Source organism: Oryctolagus cuniculus, chromosome 3 (genome assembly GCF_964237555.1).
Source record: "Oryctolagus cuniculus chromosome 3, mOryCun1.1, whole genome shotgun sequence".
Taxonomy (NCBI): domain Eukaryota; kingdom Metazoa; phylum Chordata; class Mammalia; order Lagomorpha; family Leporidae; genus Oryctolagus; species Oryctolagus cuniculus.
In genome coordinates, this window is record NC_091434.1 from 43,357,043 (window position 1) to 43,376,007 (window position 18,965).

Sequence of the window (18,965 nt, forward strand, 5' to 3'; positions counted from 1 at the left end):
CACTACACCGATGAGAGGATTTGTAGTCAGGGTGAGTAGCTGAAAGGTCAGCTAGCTCTGGAAATGCAAATGGCCATGAGGGAGCTGTGTGTGCCCTGAAGGTAGAGTGTATCCTGACTTGTTAGCTTATCCTGAAGTCCTGACATCTTTTTTATTAAAAAAAAAAAAAATCCCTTCTAAATGTTTGTGTTTCTCACAACCAATGGAATCCTGACTAGAGTCTAAGCACTAAGGAATCACTGGATTTTATGTTGGAAAGCAGAATGATGTCTGTGAATTAAATCATGGGACTAATAACATTTAAGGGATGGGCAGAAGTAGGTTACATGGGATGGAGACTGAGAGGCCACATGAGTAGGAAAATGGGGTTAAGGAAGACAATGAAGAACTGTGTTTTAAGAAGGTGGCAAATTCAGAAGAAAGATCAAGACAAAAATATCAATTGGATTTTTCTTTTTTTTTTTTTTTAATTTTTTTGACAGGCAGAGAGTTAGACAGTGAGAGAGAGAGACAAAAAGGTCTTCCTTCCGTTGGTTCACTCCCCAAATGGCCACTATAGCTGGTGCGTGCTGCGTGGATCCGAAGCCAGGAACCAGGTGCTTCCTCCTGGTCTCCCATGCAGGTGCAGGGCCCAAGCACTTGGGCCATCCTCCACTGCCCTCCCGGGCCACAGCAGAGAGCTGGACTGGAAGAGGAACAACTGGGACAGAATCCAGCGCCCCAACCGGGACTAGAACCCAGGGTGCTGGCGCCGCAGGCGGAGGATTAGCCAAGTGAGGGATGGTGCCGTCCTGGATTTTTCTTTTAAAAGATTTATTTGAAAGGCAAAATTGGGAGGGGAGAGGGAGAGACAGAGAGAGATCTTCCATCCACTGGTTCACTCCTCAAATATGTGCAACAGCCAGGGCTGGCCTAGGTCAAAACTAGGAGCCTGGAACCCCACCCAGGTCTTCTATGTAGATGGCATGGGACTGAGGACTTGGGCCATCCTCTGCTGACTTCCTTGACCCATCAGCAGGGGGCTGGATTGGAAGTGGAACAGCTGGTATTTGAATGAGCAAGAAGGAATGCCAGCATTGCAGGTGGCCCCCTAGTTGGATTTTCTAACAGGTCAGTGGTTACCTTTGCAAGAAAAGTTTCATTGGGTGGATGAGGGAACAAAAATTATAGTGTTGAGGCACACATAGAACACAAGAAATTGGAGATAAGTATATATCACTTCTTTAGGAACCCTGACTGGGATGAGAAGGGCTGCAGATGCAAAACCTAAGCATATTTATATGCATTAGAGAAGATAGAATGGGAGAGATTGACAGAGACTTTAACTGACAGAATTGATTTCCTGAAAAGAATAAGGAATAGAATGGCAACTAAAATCCAACTAGCATTTATAATGCTAGACATTCTTCCAAGAACTTTCATTGTATTAAATGAATTAAAACTGGGTAAACTAAATTAAAAATGAAGTTGGGAATGAGGTGAAGCAATATGCACCTGAAAATCAAAATGTCAGTAAATATGGAGATATGGTATGTACTAATCTATATAAAAGAAGAAGGAAGAGAATTGGTAGCTTAAGAATGCTGGTCTGAAGGAGAGGAAGTTGACTAGAAACATGTACAAGTGTTTGAACAGTAGTTCAAATGATTTTTATCATATTTTCCATAAGTACTTCAATCCATTAATGTCAGAGCTCAGAGCCAGACTATACTGACTCATGGTTGTGTGTTTGTGAATCGGATAAATTAGTTTGAGGAAACTGACAGACTGGTAGAGTGGTTGAAGTGATGTGCAGTAGGGGTATATTAGCTATAAACAGAAGTCACGATGGAGAAATGATGGGGATAAAAAAAGTTTAAAAGAAGAATAGAAAGATGACAAATGTAAAAAATCCATTGTCTCTATCCCACTTGACTGGATAATCAAGGCAGTAGGTTGCCACAATTTATGAAAGCCACCAGAAGAGTTATGTCTGTCATCTTAGGCTCTGGGATTTCTCCATGTAGCGAATGCTCTGGCAGAACAGATCATTGCTATTCAGTGCTGTCCACTGACTGGCATAATTAGCACCACCTAGGAGTTCTGTGAGAAATGCACCTTGGGCCCCATGGTAGCATTATTCAATCACCCTGATTTTTAACAGAATCTCCTAGGGATTTGTATGCACATTAAGTTTAAGAAGCACCGGAATACGCAGATAAGGGAGTGTGCACTCACCTTTGATTTGTCATAATATTGCTCATAATATGCTAAAAGATGTTCTGTCTGTGATGTTCTCGAGTTCGTAATTCAATGTATTCCCCTTTTTATCTATAACTCAAATCCTCCCCCAAGTGATTTGTAATCCTCTGCATGAACTGGAGAGTCTGCCCACACTGCAGGTGCTCTCTTTTGTGGGCTGAACTATGTTGAAACTGTGAAACTGTGATAAACTCTTTTTTTTTTTTTTTTTTTTACAGGCAGAGTGGACAGTGAGAGAGAGAGACAGAGAGAAAGGTTTCCTTTTGCTGTTGGTTTACCTCCCAGTGGCTGCTGTGGCTGGCGCGCTGCGCTGATCCGAAGCCAGGAGTGGGTGCAGGGCCCAAGCACTTGGGCCATCCTCCCCTGCCTTCCTGGGCCACAGCAGAGAGCTGGACTGGAAGAGGAGCAGCAGCCGGAATCCGGTGCCCCAACCAGGACTAGAACCCGGGGTGCCGGCGCCGCAGGCGGAGGATTAGCCAAGTGAGCCTGTGATAAACTCGTTTGTCACACTTATCTCTCCCCATCTTGCTTATCCAAATGGATTTTTCTTGATCCAAGCATGTCAAATTTAACACATCCTAATCCTATCAACAGAATATTAAAGACATAAACATTCTCAAGTGAACTCACCACCATACAGGGAACTTCATACAGTACACATCTCAGGTTACTCATATTATTTAACAATTACCCTCCTGATCAATAGTATCAATGGTCCCGTCTCAGACCTGTTACTCCTGTTCTTCCAAATTTATCTCCCTACATGCAAAGAGCCTCCTCTCTGCAGTTCCCCATTTCTTCTTTCTTCAACATTCCTTAACTAGTAGCTGGCTGTATTTGTTTAGACTTGCAATTGTTTCGTGTAAAGAACATCTAGACTTTCAGGATCACTTCTGTCAGCGTCAAAACCATTCTAAGGGGAATTCTTCAGTTAGAAGCACACACACAGTCTGCCATGGGTCCGCTTTAACGAGCCATACCTGTCTTTCTCCTTCTAACACTCCTACCGATTATGAACGGTTTTCAGCTGCCATGTATCCCTTGCTTCGTGCAAAACCAAATTATGCAAAATCAATCAAGTCGCTTGGAGTCTGAGTGGAAGCCTGAGCGAACACGCCTCCCGTGAGCGTGGGCCGGGTTCCCTGGAGCAGGGCAAGTCAGCGCCCAACCCATCACGCAGGTGTACCTGCTGGGGGCGTCGGTGCTAATGGACGTTCGGGCAACGTTGCCAACGAGTAAGGCCGGTTCTTTCGAGTCCGGCTTTCATGCTGTGCCCCAGAGGACAATCTCGGCGGCCTGTTGGGGTTTTGGTTTTTTAAGAAGCTGGTGATTTGGGGCGCTGTTACCTAGTGGGCCGAAATCGGCGCTCCGAGAGGGAGGAAGGCCATTTCTTCCCTCCTCCAGCTAACCGGTCCACAGGACTGTGAGTGCGCTGTTACAGACGGAGAACCCAAATCGTGGAGGCCAAAACGGAACGGGAAAGGTTTTTAAAGGGCAGCAGGGAGAGGTGTTTGCGAGGTGACAGCTGGTGGTCACTCGGCCCTGGCTGCCTCCTCCCCATGCCTGGCCTCTCACGGTCACTGATGGTCTCTCGGGGCTCAGTCCCCTTCTCCACGTTTAACCCACTCCCCACCGATCCCCCAGCCCTTCTTCTCGCCTCCAGCGCTCCCATGGCGCTTCCCATCCCCCTCTCTCTTGCCCCTCCTCACCCTTCACTCCCCTTTTTCCCTCTCCTCGCCCCCTCCCCTTTTTCCCTACACCCTCCAGCCCAGCCCAGCCCACTCTACTTTCTCGCTCTTCCTCCTCGCAGATTCGCGCTCCCGCTGAAAACACCGCCTCCACCCTCCTCTCCCCGAGACTCCAGGCCGGAGGCGCGCCGGGCGGGCTGCGCGCAGGCGCACTGCGTGGCGGGCGCGCGGGCAGCTTGGCTACGCGCACGCGCGCGCTGCTCCGGCTCGGCTCCGGCGCTGGTAGCCGGGCGTTCTCCGTCTCGCTCCGTGTGGGCTGCTGGCCCCGCAGCGGCGGCGGCGGCGGCGGCGGCGGCAGCACCATGTTTCTTCACTCAGTCAACCTCTGGAACCTGGCGTTTTACGTGTTTATGGTCTTCATGGCGACTGTGGGGCTGTGGGATGTCTTCTTCGGCTTCGAGGAGAACAAGTGCAGTATGAGCTACATGTTTGAGTACCCGGAGTATCAGGTAAGACTGTGCCTCGCCGGAGTGCTCCGGGACTCGCGACCCCTGGAGCCTGGAGCTGCCGCTGGTTCCCGCCACCTTGGTTCTGTGTAGGCGTCCCTCGTCCAAACCTCGTCTGTATTTCCTCTGCCCGGAAGGCTCCGCAGACCCCCGGGTCACCTGCCTTTTGTGTGCTCTCTTCGTGGTGGGGTGTTTGACAGATGATTCCCCGAGCGTCCTCCCCGGCCTCGCCGTAGGGACTCCCCTGCCCCTCTGCTCCCTCCCTAGCTCCGCATCCTTCGCTCACCTCAGCCCTTCCCAAATCCAAACCCCACCTTCCCTCCTCGCGTTCCTGCCTGAACAGGTGCCCCCGGGCCCCTCCTTCGCTTCCCACGCGCTGGGAGCATTGGACGTCAGATCTCGCTCTTCTAGAAAGGAACCGAGACTCTGCAGAGTGCGCTCGCACGAGAATACGGTCTAGATAGTTGCCAAGGCTGTCGTGGAGGCCCCAGGGTTCTACTGTGGGCGAAACGCGACCTGGTAAATAATTGCACTGGAAACTCTCCGGGTTCTCCTTCGTGCAGGGATGTTATGGGTCCACCTGTTTCGGGAGGTCTGGCTCCGTGCGTGTGCGAGCACACCTGTGTTTCTGCAGTTCGCCGAGCAGCCGGGCCTCTTACCAGTTGCGTGCAGAATCTGTTTCGCACTGTTATTTTTGTTTTCTCCCTGTGTTCTCAACTGGAGCGAGAACCGGCTCTTTTTCTCCCTCTACTCCGCCCCACCTCTTCTTTTCTATTTGAATGTTCCCAATTAATTGCTTCGTTAGTTCGACGTAGTAGAATCTAGAATTTCATTCATGACCAGCTGTAAAAAGAGATGGTGACACATTACACAACTGTCCATAGAAATCTCTCCTGAATGATGAATTTTTTTTTCTGAGTGCATCTCTTCCATAAAATGTATATGGACTCATACATACGCATAAAATGCATTTTTTTGTATACTTTTAAAACCATAGGAGATTTTTTGCTTTAGGAGAATGTGATTTGGGATTGCTTCTTTGTACAAGATTTTATGGAGGAAATGTGTTATTTGATTATGCTGCTTACTATTTAGATTGGGAAACTACCGTTTGAACTGCTGAAGAGCATCCTTTTTAATGGATAAAATTCTAGGAAATTTGGATTTCACTTGTATTGAGATCCTTACCTTGGTATTGCATCTGTGATTGTAAGGGAGTGGAAACGTTTGAAGGGGAATATTTTAACACATTAGTTAATTTTGTTCATGTGTGAGCCAGAATGCTCGAAAAATGCATCAGAGGCTGTGCAGTTAAGGACATGGGCTTTTTCTTTTTTCTTTTAAACTAGAAATAGAGCTATTATAATCCCCTTTTATTGTCTATGGTTTATAATTAGGTAACTCCCAATAATTGAAGTAGGTCACTTTAGTTTGTACTGCATTGAAGAGTTTGGTTAAAATAAAATCATTTTGGAACAATATAGTGCTAATTCCCACTTATTTTTGGATTGCCTAGAATTATTGGAGCTATATTAGTATTTGCAGTAGTAAAAATTGCTTTCCTTGGTGTTGGGAACAAAGCATATGGATCTCACAGTTGCAGTCCTTCCTCATAAAATTGACCTGACAGACAGAAATTGATGTAGTTCATGCAAAAGTGCCATTTGGCTTTTTTGTTATGGTTGAGTAATCTGTAGTTATTTTGGTTCAGATTGCCTTTCTGGGGGTGATACAACTCTGTTAGTATATTAATAATGTCAGTGGCAGGGGTTTTTGATCTATATCTTCAGCAGATTTTTTGTTATACAAAGCTTTGTTCATTACGATATTTATATTTGACTCTTGGTCCTTTTATTTTGCATATGAGGTTGTTTTATTTGGCAAATACAATTAAAATCTGCTTATAGAAGAGTAATTTTTAATATGGCTACTTAGATTTCTGTATAAACGAGATCCTTCTTTTAAGAACCAAGTAGTTTTCATGTATAAAAATGTTCTAAAGGTATTTTAGGTATTGCTTATTTCTAACTATAGTTTATAGTCAGCTTTCTAATTGTGCACAGCTTAATAACCAACATGTGTGATGTCCTCATCATTGAGTTTTCTTCTCTTTCTTGATGCCTTTCTTCGTTTTTACTGCTCACTTGCATCTTTTTATCCAGCAAAGAGAAAATGAAAAGGAAATTGAAGTGTTATCAGTTTTATTCTCCATTAAAATAAAAGTGTGCAGGAATTTGAAATTCTTTGCAAAAATGAAGCTTGAATTGAAAGTTAATTATCTTTATTCATCCTCTACTTACGATTTTCCTAGATTCATCATTCAGAGTTTACTGAACATCTTATGAACTCAAGTCCATCAGGCAAAAGTATACATTGTCCTTTAAAGCTTTTTGCCTTATGGTTCTAAGGCAAAACTTTTATCTGGCAGAGGACTATTTTAGAGAAAGGTAGTTTATTTTTTTTATTTTGACAGGTAGAGTGGACAATGAGAGAGAGACAGAAAGGTCTTCCTTTTGCCGTTGGTTCACCCTCCAATGGAGGTCTTCCTTTTGCTGTTGGTTCACCCTCCAATGGCCACCGCGGCCGGGGCATTGCGCTGATCTGAAGCCAGGAGCCAGGTGCTTCTCCTGGTCTCCCATGCGGGTGCAGGGCCCAAGGACTTGGGCCATCCTCCACTGCACTCCCGGGCCATAGCAGAGGGCTGGCCTGGAAGAGGGGCAACCAGGACAGAATCCGGCGCCCCGACCGCAAGGCGGAGGATTAGCCTATTAAGCTGCGGCGCCGGCCGAGAAAGGTAGTTTTGAGAAGACTTTGAGTTGTCTCATACAGCAGTGTGTTTGGCTCCCCTCATATCTGTTATTGCATGGTAGCTCTTAATGGAAACTGACCAGTGTTGTGGCACAGTGGGTTGTACTGCTGCTTGGAATACCTACATCGCATGTTGGAGTGCTGGTTTGGATCATGGCTGCTCTGCTTCTGATCCAGCTTCCGGCTATTGGGCCTGGGAAGGCAGCAGAGGATGGCCAAGGTGCTTGGGCCCTTGCCGGCTATGTGGGAGATCAGGGTGGAATTCCTGGCTCTTGACTTCTACCTAATCTAGACCTGTCTTCTGTGGCCATTTGGTTAGTGAACCAGTGATAGATCTCTCTCCCTGTCTTTCCTTCTCACTGTTGCTCTCCATCTCAAATAAATAAATAAATCTTAAAAATATAAATTGTATTTTGTTAATAAAGTGGGGGTGTTTATTTAGCAAGTCTTATTTAATGACAACTTTATGCTAGGTATATCTAGATACTTAGTGTGGATGAGAGGGAATTGGCAGCAAATCAAACCTTTTGCTTTTATGTTTTTATGATATAAGAAGGGAGACAGGAATGTAATATATAGTTACAATATAATGTGGCGTTGTAATTTTATCCTAAGAGAATGTTTACAGTAGTCTTCAGAGAAGAGAGAGCATGCAAGTTTGTATTGGATATTCACTGGCATTAGAAAGATTTTAGTGGATTGAGCTATTCAGGGTATATATTTTATACAGTGCAGAAATAAGAAAATTGCAAGTATATATAGCATATGTGAAGGTAAAAAGGCACCCAGCACATTGCATGTGAAATATATGTAATATACTACTATTTATATGAGAAGAAAATAAACTATAGATATATTAGATTGAATATATGTAACATTGCTGGTGTACATTTAAAATATTTTTGCAGGCACAAACTGATAATATTCGTCCCTCTTAGCTAGGGCAACTGGATGGCTGAAGGACCAATGGTACACCCTCTTGAATCTTAAACATTACGTGTGGCCAGCGCTGCGGCTCATTAGGCTAATCCTCTGCCTGCGGCACCGGCACCCCATGTCCCGGTTGGGGTGCCGGATTCTGTCCCGGTTGCTCCTCTTCCAGTCCAGCTTTCTGCTGTGGCCCTGGAAGGCAGTGGAGGATGGCCCAAGTGCCTGGGCCCCGCACCCGCATGGGAGACCAGGAGAAGCACCTGGCTCCTGGCTTTGGATCACAGCGCACCAGCCGTAGCAGCCATTTGCGGGGTGAACCAACGGAAGGAAGATCTTTCTCTCTGTCTCTCTTTCTCACTGTCTAACTCTGCCTGTCAGAAAAAAAATGACGTGTAAGTTATGAGAAAGTATGGAAGAATAATTAGAGCCAGATTTTTAAGTTCTTTCTTTCTTTAAGCCTTAAATACGTATGCAGTGAGAAAACACATATGATGTATGCTTCAGCAAGGTTTTTTCTTAACAATTCAGTCTATGAATTGTAGCAGGGGAATTATGACAAGGGGAGATCAATCTGAATGATTCATTTGTCCTGAGATCTTTATTTTTTCAAATCAAACTAGAGTCCCTAGGGTTGTTCTTAGGGGTTGGTGAACAAAGAGCTAACAGCTCTTTGTAAGACTTTTAAAACTGCCTGTGTTCTTTTTGATTAAAAAAAAAAAAATTGTTTTTCTGTTTGGTTAGTAATGGAGATCAGACTTTTTTTTTGTTGCAGTTTTAATTCACAATTGAAAAATGTATCATAAAATATTTTAGTTTCTTAAATCAGAATTTTTTGGGCACTTGGTAGTTTGTTAGCATTTTTGTTTTTTGAAAGAGGTTTATGTTACCCATTATACCACAGCTCCGGCCCCACAGATTATTAATCTATTATTGTCTACTTAAGTAAAATCTATTGTCCGGTGTAATTGGTTCAATTCTAATGGGTTATATCCTTAAAAAAAAAAAAAACCAGAAAAGCTTACTCTTTAGTACTACTTATATAGATGCCTACCTTTTTGTGATGACCTAATTTATATTATGTTAAAAAAAATACAAACCCATGGCTCCTTTGCCATACAGTAATATAAATTACAGAGTAGTTTAATGCTTGCTGACAAACCATGCACCTGATCCATGAAAAGTGAAGCAGATGCTAATTAACTGAAATGTTTATGGTAAGAAGAGTATATGTGTCTTGACCAAAACATGGCTGTCAGGACCAGATTAATTTGTTGGACAGATTACAGGTCAAAACATAATTAATTGAGAAGTCAGAGATTTGTATTATAGAACAAACTTACTTTCATTTGAAGGTGTTACAGCTGAAATATACTGTTGGGTTTGAGTGAAAGGAGAAACAGTTTAAATTTGCAAAAAAGGAATTGATTTGATAATAGAAAGCTTTTATCATTTCTAAGTGTAATTGGTACTGATATTAAATAAAGTATATTTCCAGTGGTGTTAACATTTAATTTTCTGACAAACAGTGCTTTTCTGTCATTGCCAGGGGCTGTTTTCGTAACTTGTATTCATTAGAATTTTAGGGGTCTCATTTTACACTTTTCTGAAGACTATATGGTTCATCAAAACTCATGTAGTTCTGGAATAATTCTCTATATGAAAAACCTATAACTTATTTTGTGCATTAGGTGTGGTTTTATCATCAGTAATATTTTATAGTATGCTATTTCAGATTGTATAATTCAGAATTACATGCAATGAGGCTGAATTGTATTTATAAAATGTTTAAAGTGAAAGTGCTTTTTCTTTTTTATAGAAAATAGAACTTCCAAAGAAACTGGCAAAACGCTATCCAGCATATGAGTTATATCTTTATGGAGAAGGATCCTATGCTGAGGAACACAAAATTCTCCCTTTGACGGGTATTCCAGTTCTCTTTCTTCCTGGTAATGCTGGAAGTTACAAACAGGGTAAGTAAATTTTGAAAGGTCTAAAGTTAAATTGAAGTATTTGAATCGTGCATCCTCAGTGAATCAGATAAAGTGAATGAAATGGTTACTCCATATTAAGTACTGTGTTGTGCTTATTAGGAGACCCAAATATGTGACATTTTCTCTGAGAGAATGTACATGTGAGAAGTTCGTGGAAAAGAACAATTGAAGATTACTTTGCTAAAAGAGCAATTGAAGACTACTTTGCAAAGAGTAAGGAGGGGAAGAAAGAATTGTGAGGTGGGATACATAGGTGTTGGGATTTCAGGAATCCATTTAGCCAATTGTTTCTGTTGGAAATAGAATGTACAAAGAATAGAACTTGAAGCAATGATTAGGGAAGTCCGTTCATGGTTTATGTTATGCTGAACAAAAGAGGAGATTGGTTTCTTCCTTTTGGAGCTTTTGAAGTTAGATGTAGAGGTACTGAGGGGAACACAGAGTAGGGAAATCCTATGTACAGTTTACAGTTATATGTACAGATTACTAACTGAATGTTGACTTAGAGATATTGCAGTTATTTCTCACTTAGCAGCCAAGTAATCTGGAAGTAATTTTATTTTCAACTAAAATCTGCTTTCTTGGTTATTAAATGGATGAGAGTTGCTATGTAATGAGACTAGAATTGTTTCAACATGTACTGTAATTACTTATGTGCTTGTTTATTCGTCTAGCAGTTTTTTATGGACTACCTACAATGAACCAGGCAATATTCCTAGTACTAGGGATTTAAAGCAGAGCAAGAGAGGTAGTCTTTGCTTCCTCAAACTTAAATTCTTGCTGGGAAGATAGTCATCAGACAAATATGTTAATAACGTTAAATTTTAAAGAAAAATAGGGAAGAGGATAGATGTTGAACAGTTTTGGAGGTGGCTAGTTTATACTAGGTAATCAGGGAAGGCCACTGAGGAGATGACATTTGGCAAGAGGTTTGAATGTAACAAGGGATTGGGTGTGACTGGGGGAAGGCTCTGAGGCTGGCACATGCCTGCTGATCCAAGGCACTGTGACTAGATTAAGAAAAGAGAAATGAGAATAGAAGAGTAGCCACTAGTTATACGTGGTTACTTCAGAAAGTCCATGGGAAAATGGAATGAAAAGAGAAGTTTGTTTTGGTGCCAACAAATTTTGACACTCCTGTTAGAATGGCTAAAATCACCCCTGACAAAATGGCTAAAATCCAAAACACAGGGAGTAACAAATGCTGGCAAGGATGTGGACAAAGTGGATAATTTATGTGCTGTTGGTGGGAATGTAAATTAATGCAGACACTGGACAACAGTGTGGAGATTTCTTAAAAAACTAGAAATAGACTTGCCATATGATCCAGCAATCCTAGTATTGGGTATATACTTGAACACAGTGTTTCAGAGATACCTGCACTACCATGTTTATAGTAGCACAGTTCACAGTAGCCAAAATTTGGAACTGATCAAGGTGTTCATCGTCAGATGAATGGATAAATGTTTATATATGCAATGGAATATTATTCAGCTATAAAAAAGAATGAAATAAAACATAAAATGAAATAAATATAAAAAAAAAATCATATTGAGTGAAATAAGCCAGACCCAGAAAGACAATTACTGCGTGTTCTCCCTTGTATGTGGGAGCTAAAATTTAAAAATAAAAAAGGAAAGAAAAAAGAAATGTCTGTGTATATCAGTATTGCTGCAAATACAGTTTTGTAAAACTTTGTATTATAACTTTGTCAAATCAATGGTTAAGAATATTATACTATTATAATGATCTTATTATTTTAAAATAATACAATGTGGGAGAAATTTTTGTATTTTTGTATTCAGTTATTGTTTATAGCCATTATCTATATTTCCACTAAGGTTTAGTGGAAATAGTAAAAGCTTTTTACATGTTAAGCTTCTTATTTGATGAAGGATTAAGCCTTTTTACTGTAATGTAATTTTTTTATTTTTTTTTTAAATTTTTTTTATTTTTTGACAGGCAGAGTGGACTGAGAGAGAGAGAGAGAGAAAGGTCTTCCTTTGCTGTTGGTTCACCCTCCAATGGCCGCTGCGGCCGGCGCGCTGCGGCCTGTGCACCGCGCTGATCCAATGGCAGGAGCCAGGTGCTTCTCCTGGTCTCCCATGGGGTGCAGGGCCCAAGTACTTGGGCCATCCTCCACTGCACTCCTGGGCCACAGCAGAGAGCTAGCCTGGAAGGGGGGCAACCGGGACAGAATCCGGCGCCCCAATCAGGACCTGAACCCAGTGTGCTGGCACCGCAAGGCGGAGGATTAGCCTAGTGAGCCGCGGCGCCGGCCACTGTAACGTAATTTTAAAATATATTATCTCAAACTAAAATAAAAGGGAGAAGCGAGGGTAGGAGGGAGAGAGAGAGGAAGGGAATATCATTATATTCTTAGAATTGTATCTACAAATCACTGAATATATTAAAGAATAGCTAAAATTTAAAATTAAAAAATAAAAACAAATTTTGAAATTCTGAATATAAGGAGTCTTCTAAAAAGTTCATGGAAAAATGCGTGTTATAAAAAATCTGAACTATGCATGGATTTCAAATTTTTTGTAACAAAATAAACTTATCTTTTAATTTAATTTTCCATGAACTTTTTAAAGTATTTTTGTATCATATAAGCTATGGAAAAGACTTAGAATTTTGGTCCATTAGAGAGCTTTGGGTAAGAAATTTTGTAATCTTTTTTTGTTGTTAACTGTTGTGTTTGAAATATTATACATATTCAGAGAAATATATAGAATATAGATATTCACTTTAAAATTATTGTAAGTGAATTACCACAGAACCAAAACCCATGCCAAGAAGCAGAAGATTTACAAAATCCTGGAAATTTCTTGTGTCCCTTCATGATTAAAACTCCCTCTCTTCTTTCTAGATGTAATCAGAATGCTAATGTTAAGACAGTAATTTACTTAACTTTCTTTGTAGCTGTAATACCTAAGTATGCTTCCCTAATATAACTTGTTTATTTAGAGGTATTTTTAAACTTTGTAATATGTAATTATTAAGTATGTATTCTTTTGTGTCTGTCTTCTTCCACTCAGCATTATCTTTAAAATTCATTCATGTTATCATATGAGTTGTGACTCATAGATTTTCCTTGATCTATATTGTTCTGTTGTATGACCATAACATAGTCTAGCAATTCTGTCTTTGGACATTTGGGTTGTTTACATTTATTGGAAATTAATAATAATGAATATTCTTCTACATGTACCTTGGGACACATAAACCTGTATTTCCGTAGGATGCATACTTACAGGCATTCATTCCATGTCCTGTGTATCTTTTCACAGTATTCCGACTGTGCTGACTTATATGTGTATTCCCACTACTATTTCCCTTTGTTCTACATCCTTAACAACATTGGCGCTGTCATATTTTAAAATTTTAACCTATTTAGTAGGTATATTTACTCTAAAAAATGATCATTCTGGCTTGGCTTTGAAGAGAATTTGTTATAAAAGAGCAAGATTGGAAACAGAGAAGATACTGAACATATGAGACACCAGAGAAATGAAAATTGAAATGTTCAGCACTTCCAACCTACTAAGATAGTTGTTATCAAGAAGACAGACACTAGCAGCTATTGGATAATGTGGAGAGAAATTTGGGAACTTTTTGATACAGTTGTGGTGGAATGTAAATAGTGCAGCCACTTTGGAAAACAGTTTGCAGTTCCTCAGAGTATTAAACATAGAACTGTCATATGACCAAGCAATTTACTCTCAGGTATACACTCAAGAAAAAATCAAAGTGTCCATCCACACAAAAACTTACATACCAATGTTCATAGTAGCCATGAAAAGCTACTCATAGTAGCCAAACAGTGGAAATAAAGTACTGATACATGCTACACATGGATGAAGCTTGAAAATGTAATGGGAGGTGAAAGAAGCCAGTTACAGAAGACCATATATTATATGACTGCTTAAATGAAATGTCCAGAATAGGCAAATTTGTAGAGACAGAAAGTAGATTAGTGCTTGCTGTGGGGTTAGGAGAGGTGGAGGAATGAAAGCTGATTGCTTATAGTCACAGAGTTTTGTTTTTGAGATGATTAAAAAATGTGATAACATTAAACTTCAGATACGGCTGTATGATGCATGTTAGAGGTGGTACTTTACGTGGTAACTTGTATAATATGTAAATTAGTGTGTCTAGTATATGTTTAAAAACTGGGAGTGACAGACAAGAGGTGATGGTATGTGGATTAGGGATGTAGGGTGGAAATGATCAGAAGCCTCAACTGGGAATGTATTTGAAGGTAGAGCCTGGCAGGATTTACTGATGGATTAGATGTCAAGTGCAAGAGAAAGAAGTCAAGGGTGAGTATCCAAACCAAGTGATGAGCAGATATTTCTTGTGGGAACCTTCTTGTTCTTAAAATCCTCATTAATGTGATAAATTCTTATTTCCTATTCACCAAAGAATCCTCACCTTCCTTTTTAGCTATTGCTGCCTGAAATGAAGGGAAAGTGATAGACTATGAGTGACTTGTTTGTGTTTTAATTATTTAATTAAAAAATATTTAGGGCATATTGTATTCCAAGCATTCAGCTATTGTTGTTTGCTCTTCTATGTTGGTACCATTAGTGGATGATAAAGTTATTTATTAAGAAATTTTGAAGCAAGAATGGATGAAACTTTAAAACTTTTTGGTAAATGTGTACTTTTCTCTGCAGTTCGTTCTATTGGCTCTATTGCACTTAGAAAAGCAGAAGACATTGACTTCAAGTACCACTTTGACTTCTTTAGTGTGAACTTCAATGAGGAACTGGTGGCACTGTATGGTGGCAGTCTTCAGAAGCAGACCAAGTTTGTGCATGAGTGCATTAAAACAATTCTTAAACTCTACAAGGTAAATGATGAGCATGCAGCTCTGTAGTGGTATAGTGGCCAGTCACCGTCTTTTATTTTTTAAAGGGACTCACTATATTTTATGTTATTTTTTAAAAGATCTGTTTATTTGCTTGAGAGGTAGAGTTACAGACAGAAAGAGAGGGACAGACAGAGAGAAAAGTCTTCCATCCACTGATTCACTCCCCATTTGGCTGCAACAGCTGGAGCTGGGCCAATCTGAAGCCAGGAGCCAGGAGCTTCTTTCAGGTCTCCCACGTGGGTGCAAGGCCCAAGGACTTGAGCTATCTTCTACTGATTTCCCATACTGCAGCAGAGAGCTGGATCGGAAGTGGAGCAGCCTGGACTCAGACCAGTGCCCATATGAGATGCCAACACCACAGGCAGAGGCTTAGCCTAATGTACCACAGTACTGGGTTTCACTATATTTTAAATCATGTATTTGTTTGTATGGAAGTTGAAGCAAAGATGACACAGGTGTTTTGTTGATTTTTTTCTTTTCTGTTTTTTTTGGAGAGCTTGGCATTTTGAACTCGGTGGTGGTTTTGAAGTTTAAATTCAGTTTACAAGAAACCTTCCTTTTTAAAATTTTCTTAAAAAATTATTTACATTTCATTTGAAAGAGAAGGAGAGGGGAAGAGAGATATCTTCTCTTCACTGTTCATTTCCGAAATGCTCACAACAACCAGGGCTTGGCCAGTCTGAAGTCAGGAGCCTGGAACTCAATCTGGGTCTCCTACTTGGTTGACAGGGACCAAAGTATTTGAGCCATCATCTGCTGCCTCCACTGGGGCACATTAATAGGAAACTGGATCAAAACCAGGGTAGTCAGGACTTGAACCAGGAACTTCCGTGTGGGATATGGGTCATTTCATGCAACATCTTAAATGATGTGCCAAATACCTTCCCCAAGAAGATTTCCTTTAATTAACTAAGAAAAAAAAATTTTGACTTTGTATATAAATTAGGAGCACAATGGTTGTCTTGAAAGCTACTGGTACAGATTTTTGCTTCTATCCATGGTGGAGTAACAGATTCTAGATTAGACTCTATTGAGACTAAGCAAGATACCTGAAGCACCCATTTGCAGATGTTGGCCAAGGACCATGCTCTCTGAAAAAGTGAGTTTTGTCATTGCCATAGCTTTCTGCTTAGAAGACCATGGAGCAAGTAGGTAGAGAGCTAGGAGAGTACATTGATACTCACTGAGTGTCCACCTAAGATAAAAGAAAGAAGAAGGAATATTATGTCTTTAGAGGAATTTCAAAGAGCATCAAAGCAAAGTAAAAATCATTCTGTACCAGCAGTTCTTGGGACTAAATTATAACTACCTGCTGGAGCTGCTTTCTCCCTTGACATGACACTGTGCAAGTCCTGGAGAAAACAGCTGCTGGGGAATTAGAAGATGAGTTGAGATTTCAGAGGCTGTGAAGTGCAGAGAAATAGAAGTTTTGGCCAGCTAGAGTGGAAGAAACTATCTGAGCACTATCAGCTGAGACCTCGGAAAGGACACAATTTAGAATAGGACTACTCTGGTCCTAAATTAAGCACTACTTCAATGTCCGTCTTAATGATGCTTAAAATACAGACCTCAAAAATTTCAAACAGAGTTAAAGATTTAAAGTAAAAATGCATGTAATAAGGGAATAGATGGAGCCTCTCAGTGGAGATACGGCAACTACAAATGAAAGAGAAAGTTTGGAACTGAAACTATACGTATTAGAGATGAAAAATTCAGCAAGTAAGCTTAAACCTGATTGAAGATTACAGAAGAGATAACTAGGTTTTTTGTTTTTGTTTTTGTATATTTTTGTTTTTAAGATTACTCATTTATTTGAAAGTCAGAGTTAACAGAGAGTGTGAGATCTTCTGTCTGCTGCAGTGGCTGGAGCTGGGCCAGTCTGAAGCTAGAAGCCAGGAGTTCCTCTGGGTCTCCTTTGTGTATGCAGGGGCCCAAGCCATCTTCCACTGCTTTCCCAGGTGCATTAGCGGGAGCAGGATCAGAATTGGAGCAGCCGAGACTCACACCAGTGCCCATGTGGGATGCTGGTGTCACAGGTGGTGGCTTTACCTGCTGTGTCACAGCACCATCCAGGAAAATAAAAACTAATCGATATTAAACACAGATAATCAAAAGATGAAAAGGACAGAGACTGAGAAACTCTGTGCACTGAGCAGCTTAGCACATATATAATTGGAATCCTAGATAAAAGAAAAATAGGGAGGGGAAATCAAAGAAATAATGACTTCAAATTTTCAACCCATAGATCCAAGAAGTCCACAGGTATCTAGTAGGATAACACTATAACGAGTACTTAAACAGTATATTTCACTTTGTGTTTCTATGGGGGTACAAACTGTTGAAATCTTTACTTAATGTATACTAAACTGATCTTCTGTATATATAGAAAATTGAAAATGAATCTTGATATGAATGGAAGGGGAGAGAGAGCGGGAAAGGGGAGGGTTGCGGGTGGGAGGGCAGTCATCGGGAGGGAGGAGGATGCCAATGTAGTCCATAAGCTGTACTTTGGAAATCTATATTCATTAAATAAAAGTTAAAAAAAAGTGGATATGCTTAACATAACTGGACTGAGAGTTAAAAATTATTAAGATGATACATTTTACGCTATGTTTTTTAACCACAATAAAAATCAAAACAAAAAAAATAAAATAGTAGGATAACACAAGAAAATTACACCTAAGTATATCATAGACATACTGCTGAAAACCAAAATAAAGGGAAAATCTTAAAAGCAACCAGAGAAAGATCCTTTACTTACAGAGAAAGTAAAAAAATTACTACTAATTTTTCATCAGAAGTAATAAAAGAAAATAATAACATCTTAAAGGTCTTGAAATGTTTGTGTTGAGGGGACTCATTCTAAAATTCCATATCTAAAAAGTCCTTCAAAATGACTAACAGTAAATTTTTAGGCTAAAACGGTAGTCCAGGAAAGTAGGATGAAGTGTTCACAAAGCTCTGAATGAAAATTGCCAAGAATACTATCAAAATAGATGAAATCATTATATATATCAAAAGGTTACCTGCACCTCTATGTTAATTACAGTACTATTAACAGTAGCCAAGATACTCAACCGAAATATTCATCAGATGAATGGATAAAAAAATGTGGTATATATATGCACAATGGAATACTCTTCAGCCATTATAAAGTATGAAATCCTGTCATTTGTAGCAAAACGGATGGCACAGGTTGAGTTAAAATAAGCCAGACACAGAGACAAATGCTGCCTGTTCTTTCTTTTATGTGGACGCTAAAGAAACAACAACAAAAATCTGATCTATACTAGAAGCTGGGAAGGATAGTAGGAATTTGGCTTAAAAAAATTAGGAGAAGCTGAGTGTAGTTCATTACCTATGACAAATACACCAGTGTAAGATGTTAATAGGGAAGCAGAGTATGGAGTATATGGAAATTCTGTGCAATTTTTGTTTTATAAATTTAAAACTATTCTGAATTGCGAAAAATGAGTATTACACTCAGCAAAACTATCATTCAGAAATGAAAAGAAGGGGTCAGTGCTGTGTTGTAGTAGATTAAGCCTCCGCTTGTGGTGCCAGCATCCCATATGGGCACCGGTTCTAATCTCTGCTGCTCCGTTTCTGATCCAGCTCTGATAGCCTGGGAAAGCAATGGAAGATGACCCAAGTGCTTGGACCCCTGCACCCACATGGGAGACCCAGAAGAAACTCCTGGTTCTTGGCTTCAGCCTGGCCCAGCCCTGGCTGTTGTGGCCATTTTGAAAGTGCCTGGAAGAAGCTTCTGGCTCCTGGCTTTGGATCAGCCCAGCTCTGGCCATTGCGGTCATTGGGGGAGCGAACCAGCGGATGGAAGACCTCTCTCTCTCTCTTTCTCTCTCTCTCTCTCTCTCTCTGTAACTCTGCCTCGCAAATAAACAAACCTTTTTTTTTTTTTTTT

General features: G+C 40.5%; 1 protein-coding gene across 1 annotated transcript in view; it reads left to right on the forward strand.

Moving 5' to 3' along the window:
• The first annotated feature begins 4,132 nt into the window (after positions 1–4,132).
• PGAP1 (post-GPI attachment to proteins inositol deacylase 1) overlaps positions 4,133–18,965 on the forward strand; it is a 77,482-nt gene continuing 62,649 nt past the window's right edge. The window contains exons 1-3 of the mRNA XM_002712363.5: positions 4,133–4,438; positions 9,990–10,143; positions 14,847–15,022. Of these exons, the coding sequence (XP_002712409.2) occupies positions 4,292–4,438; positions 9,990–10,143; positions 14,847–15,022 (477 nt within the window). The 5' untranslated portion in view covers positions 4,133–4,291. The remainder of the gene's footprint in view (positions 4,439–9,989; positions 10,144–14,846; positions 15,023–18,965) is intronic.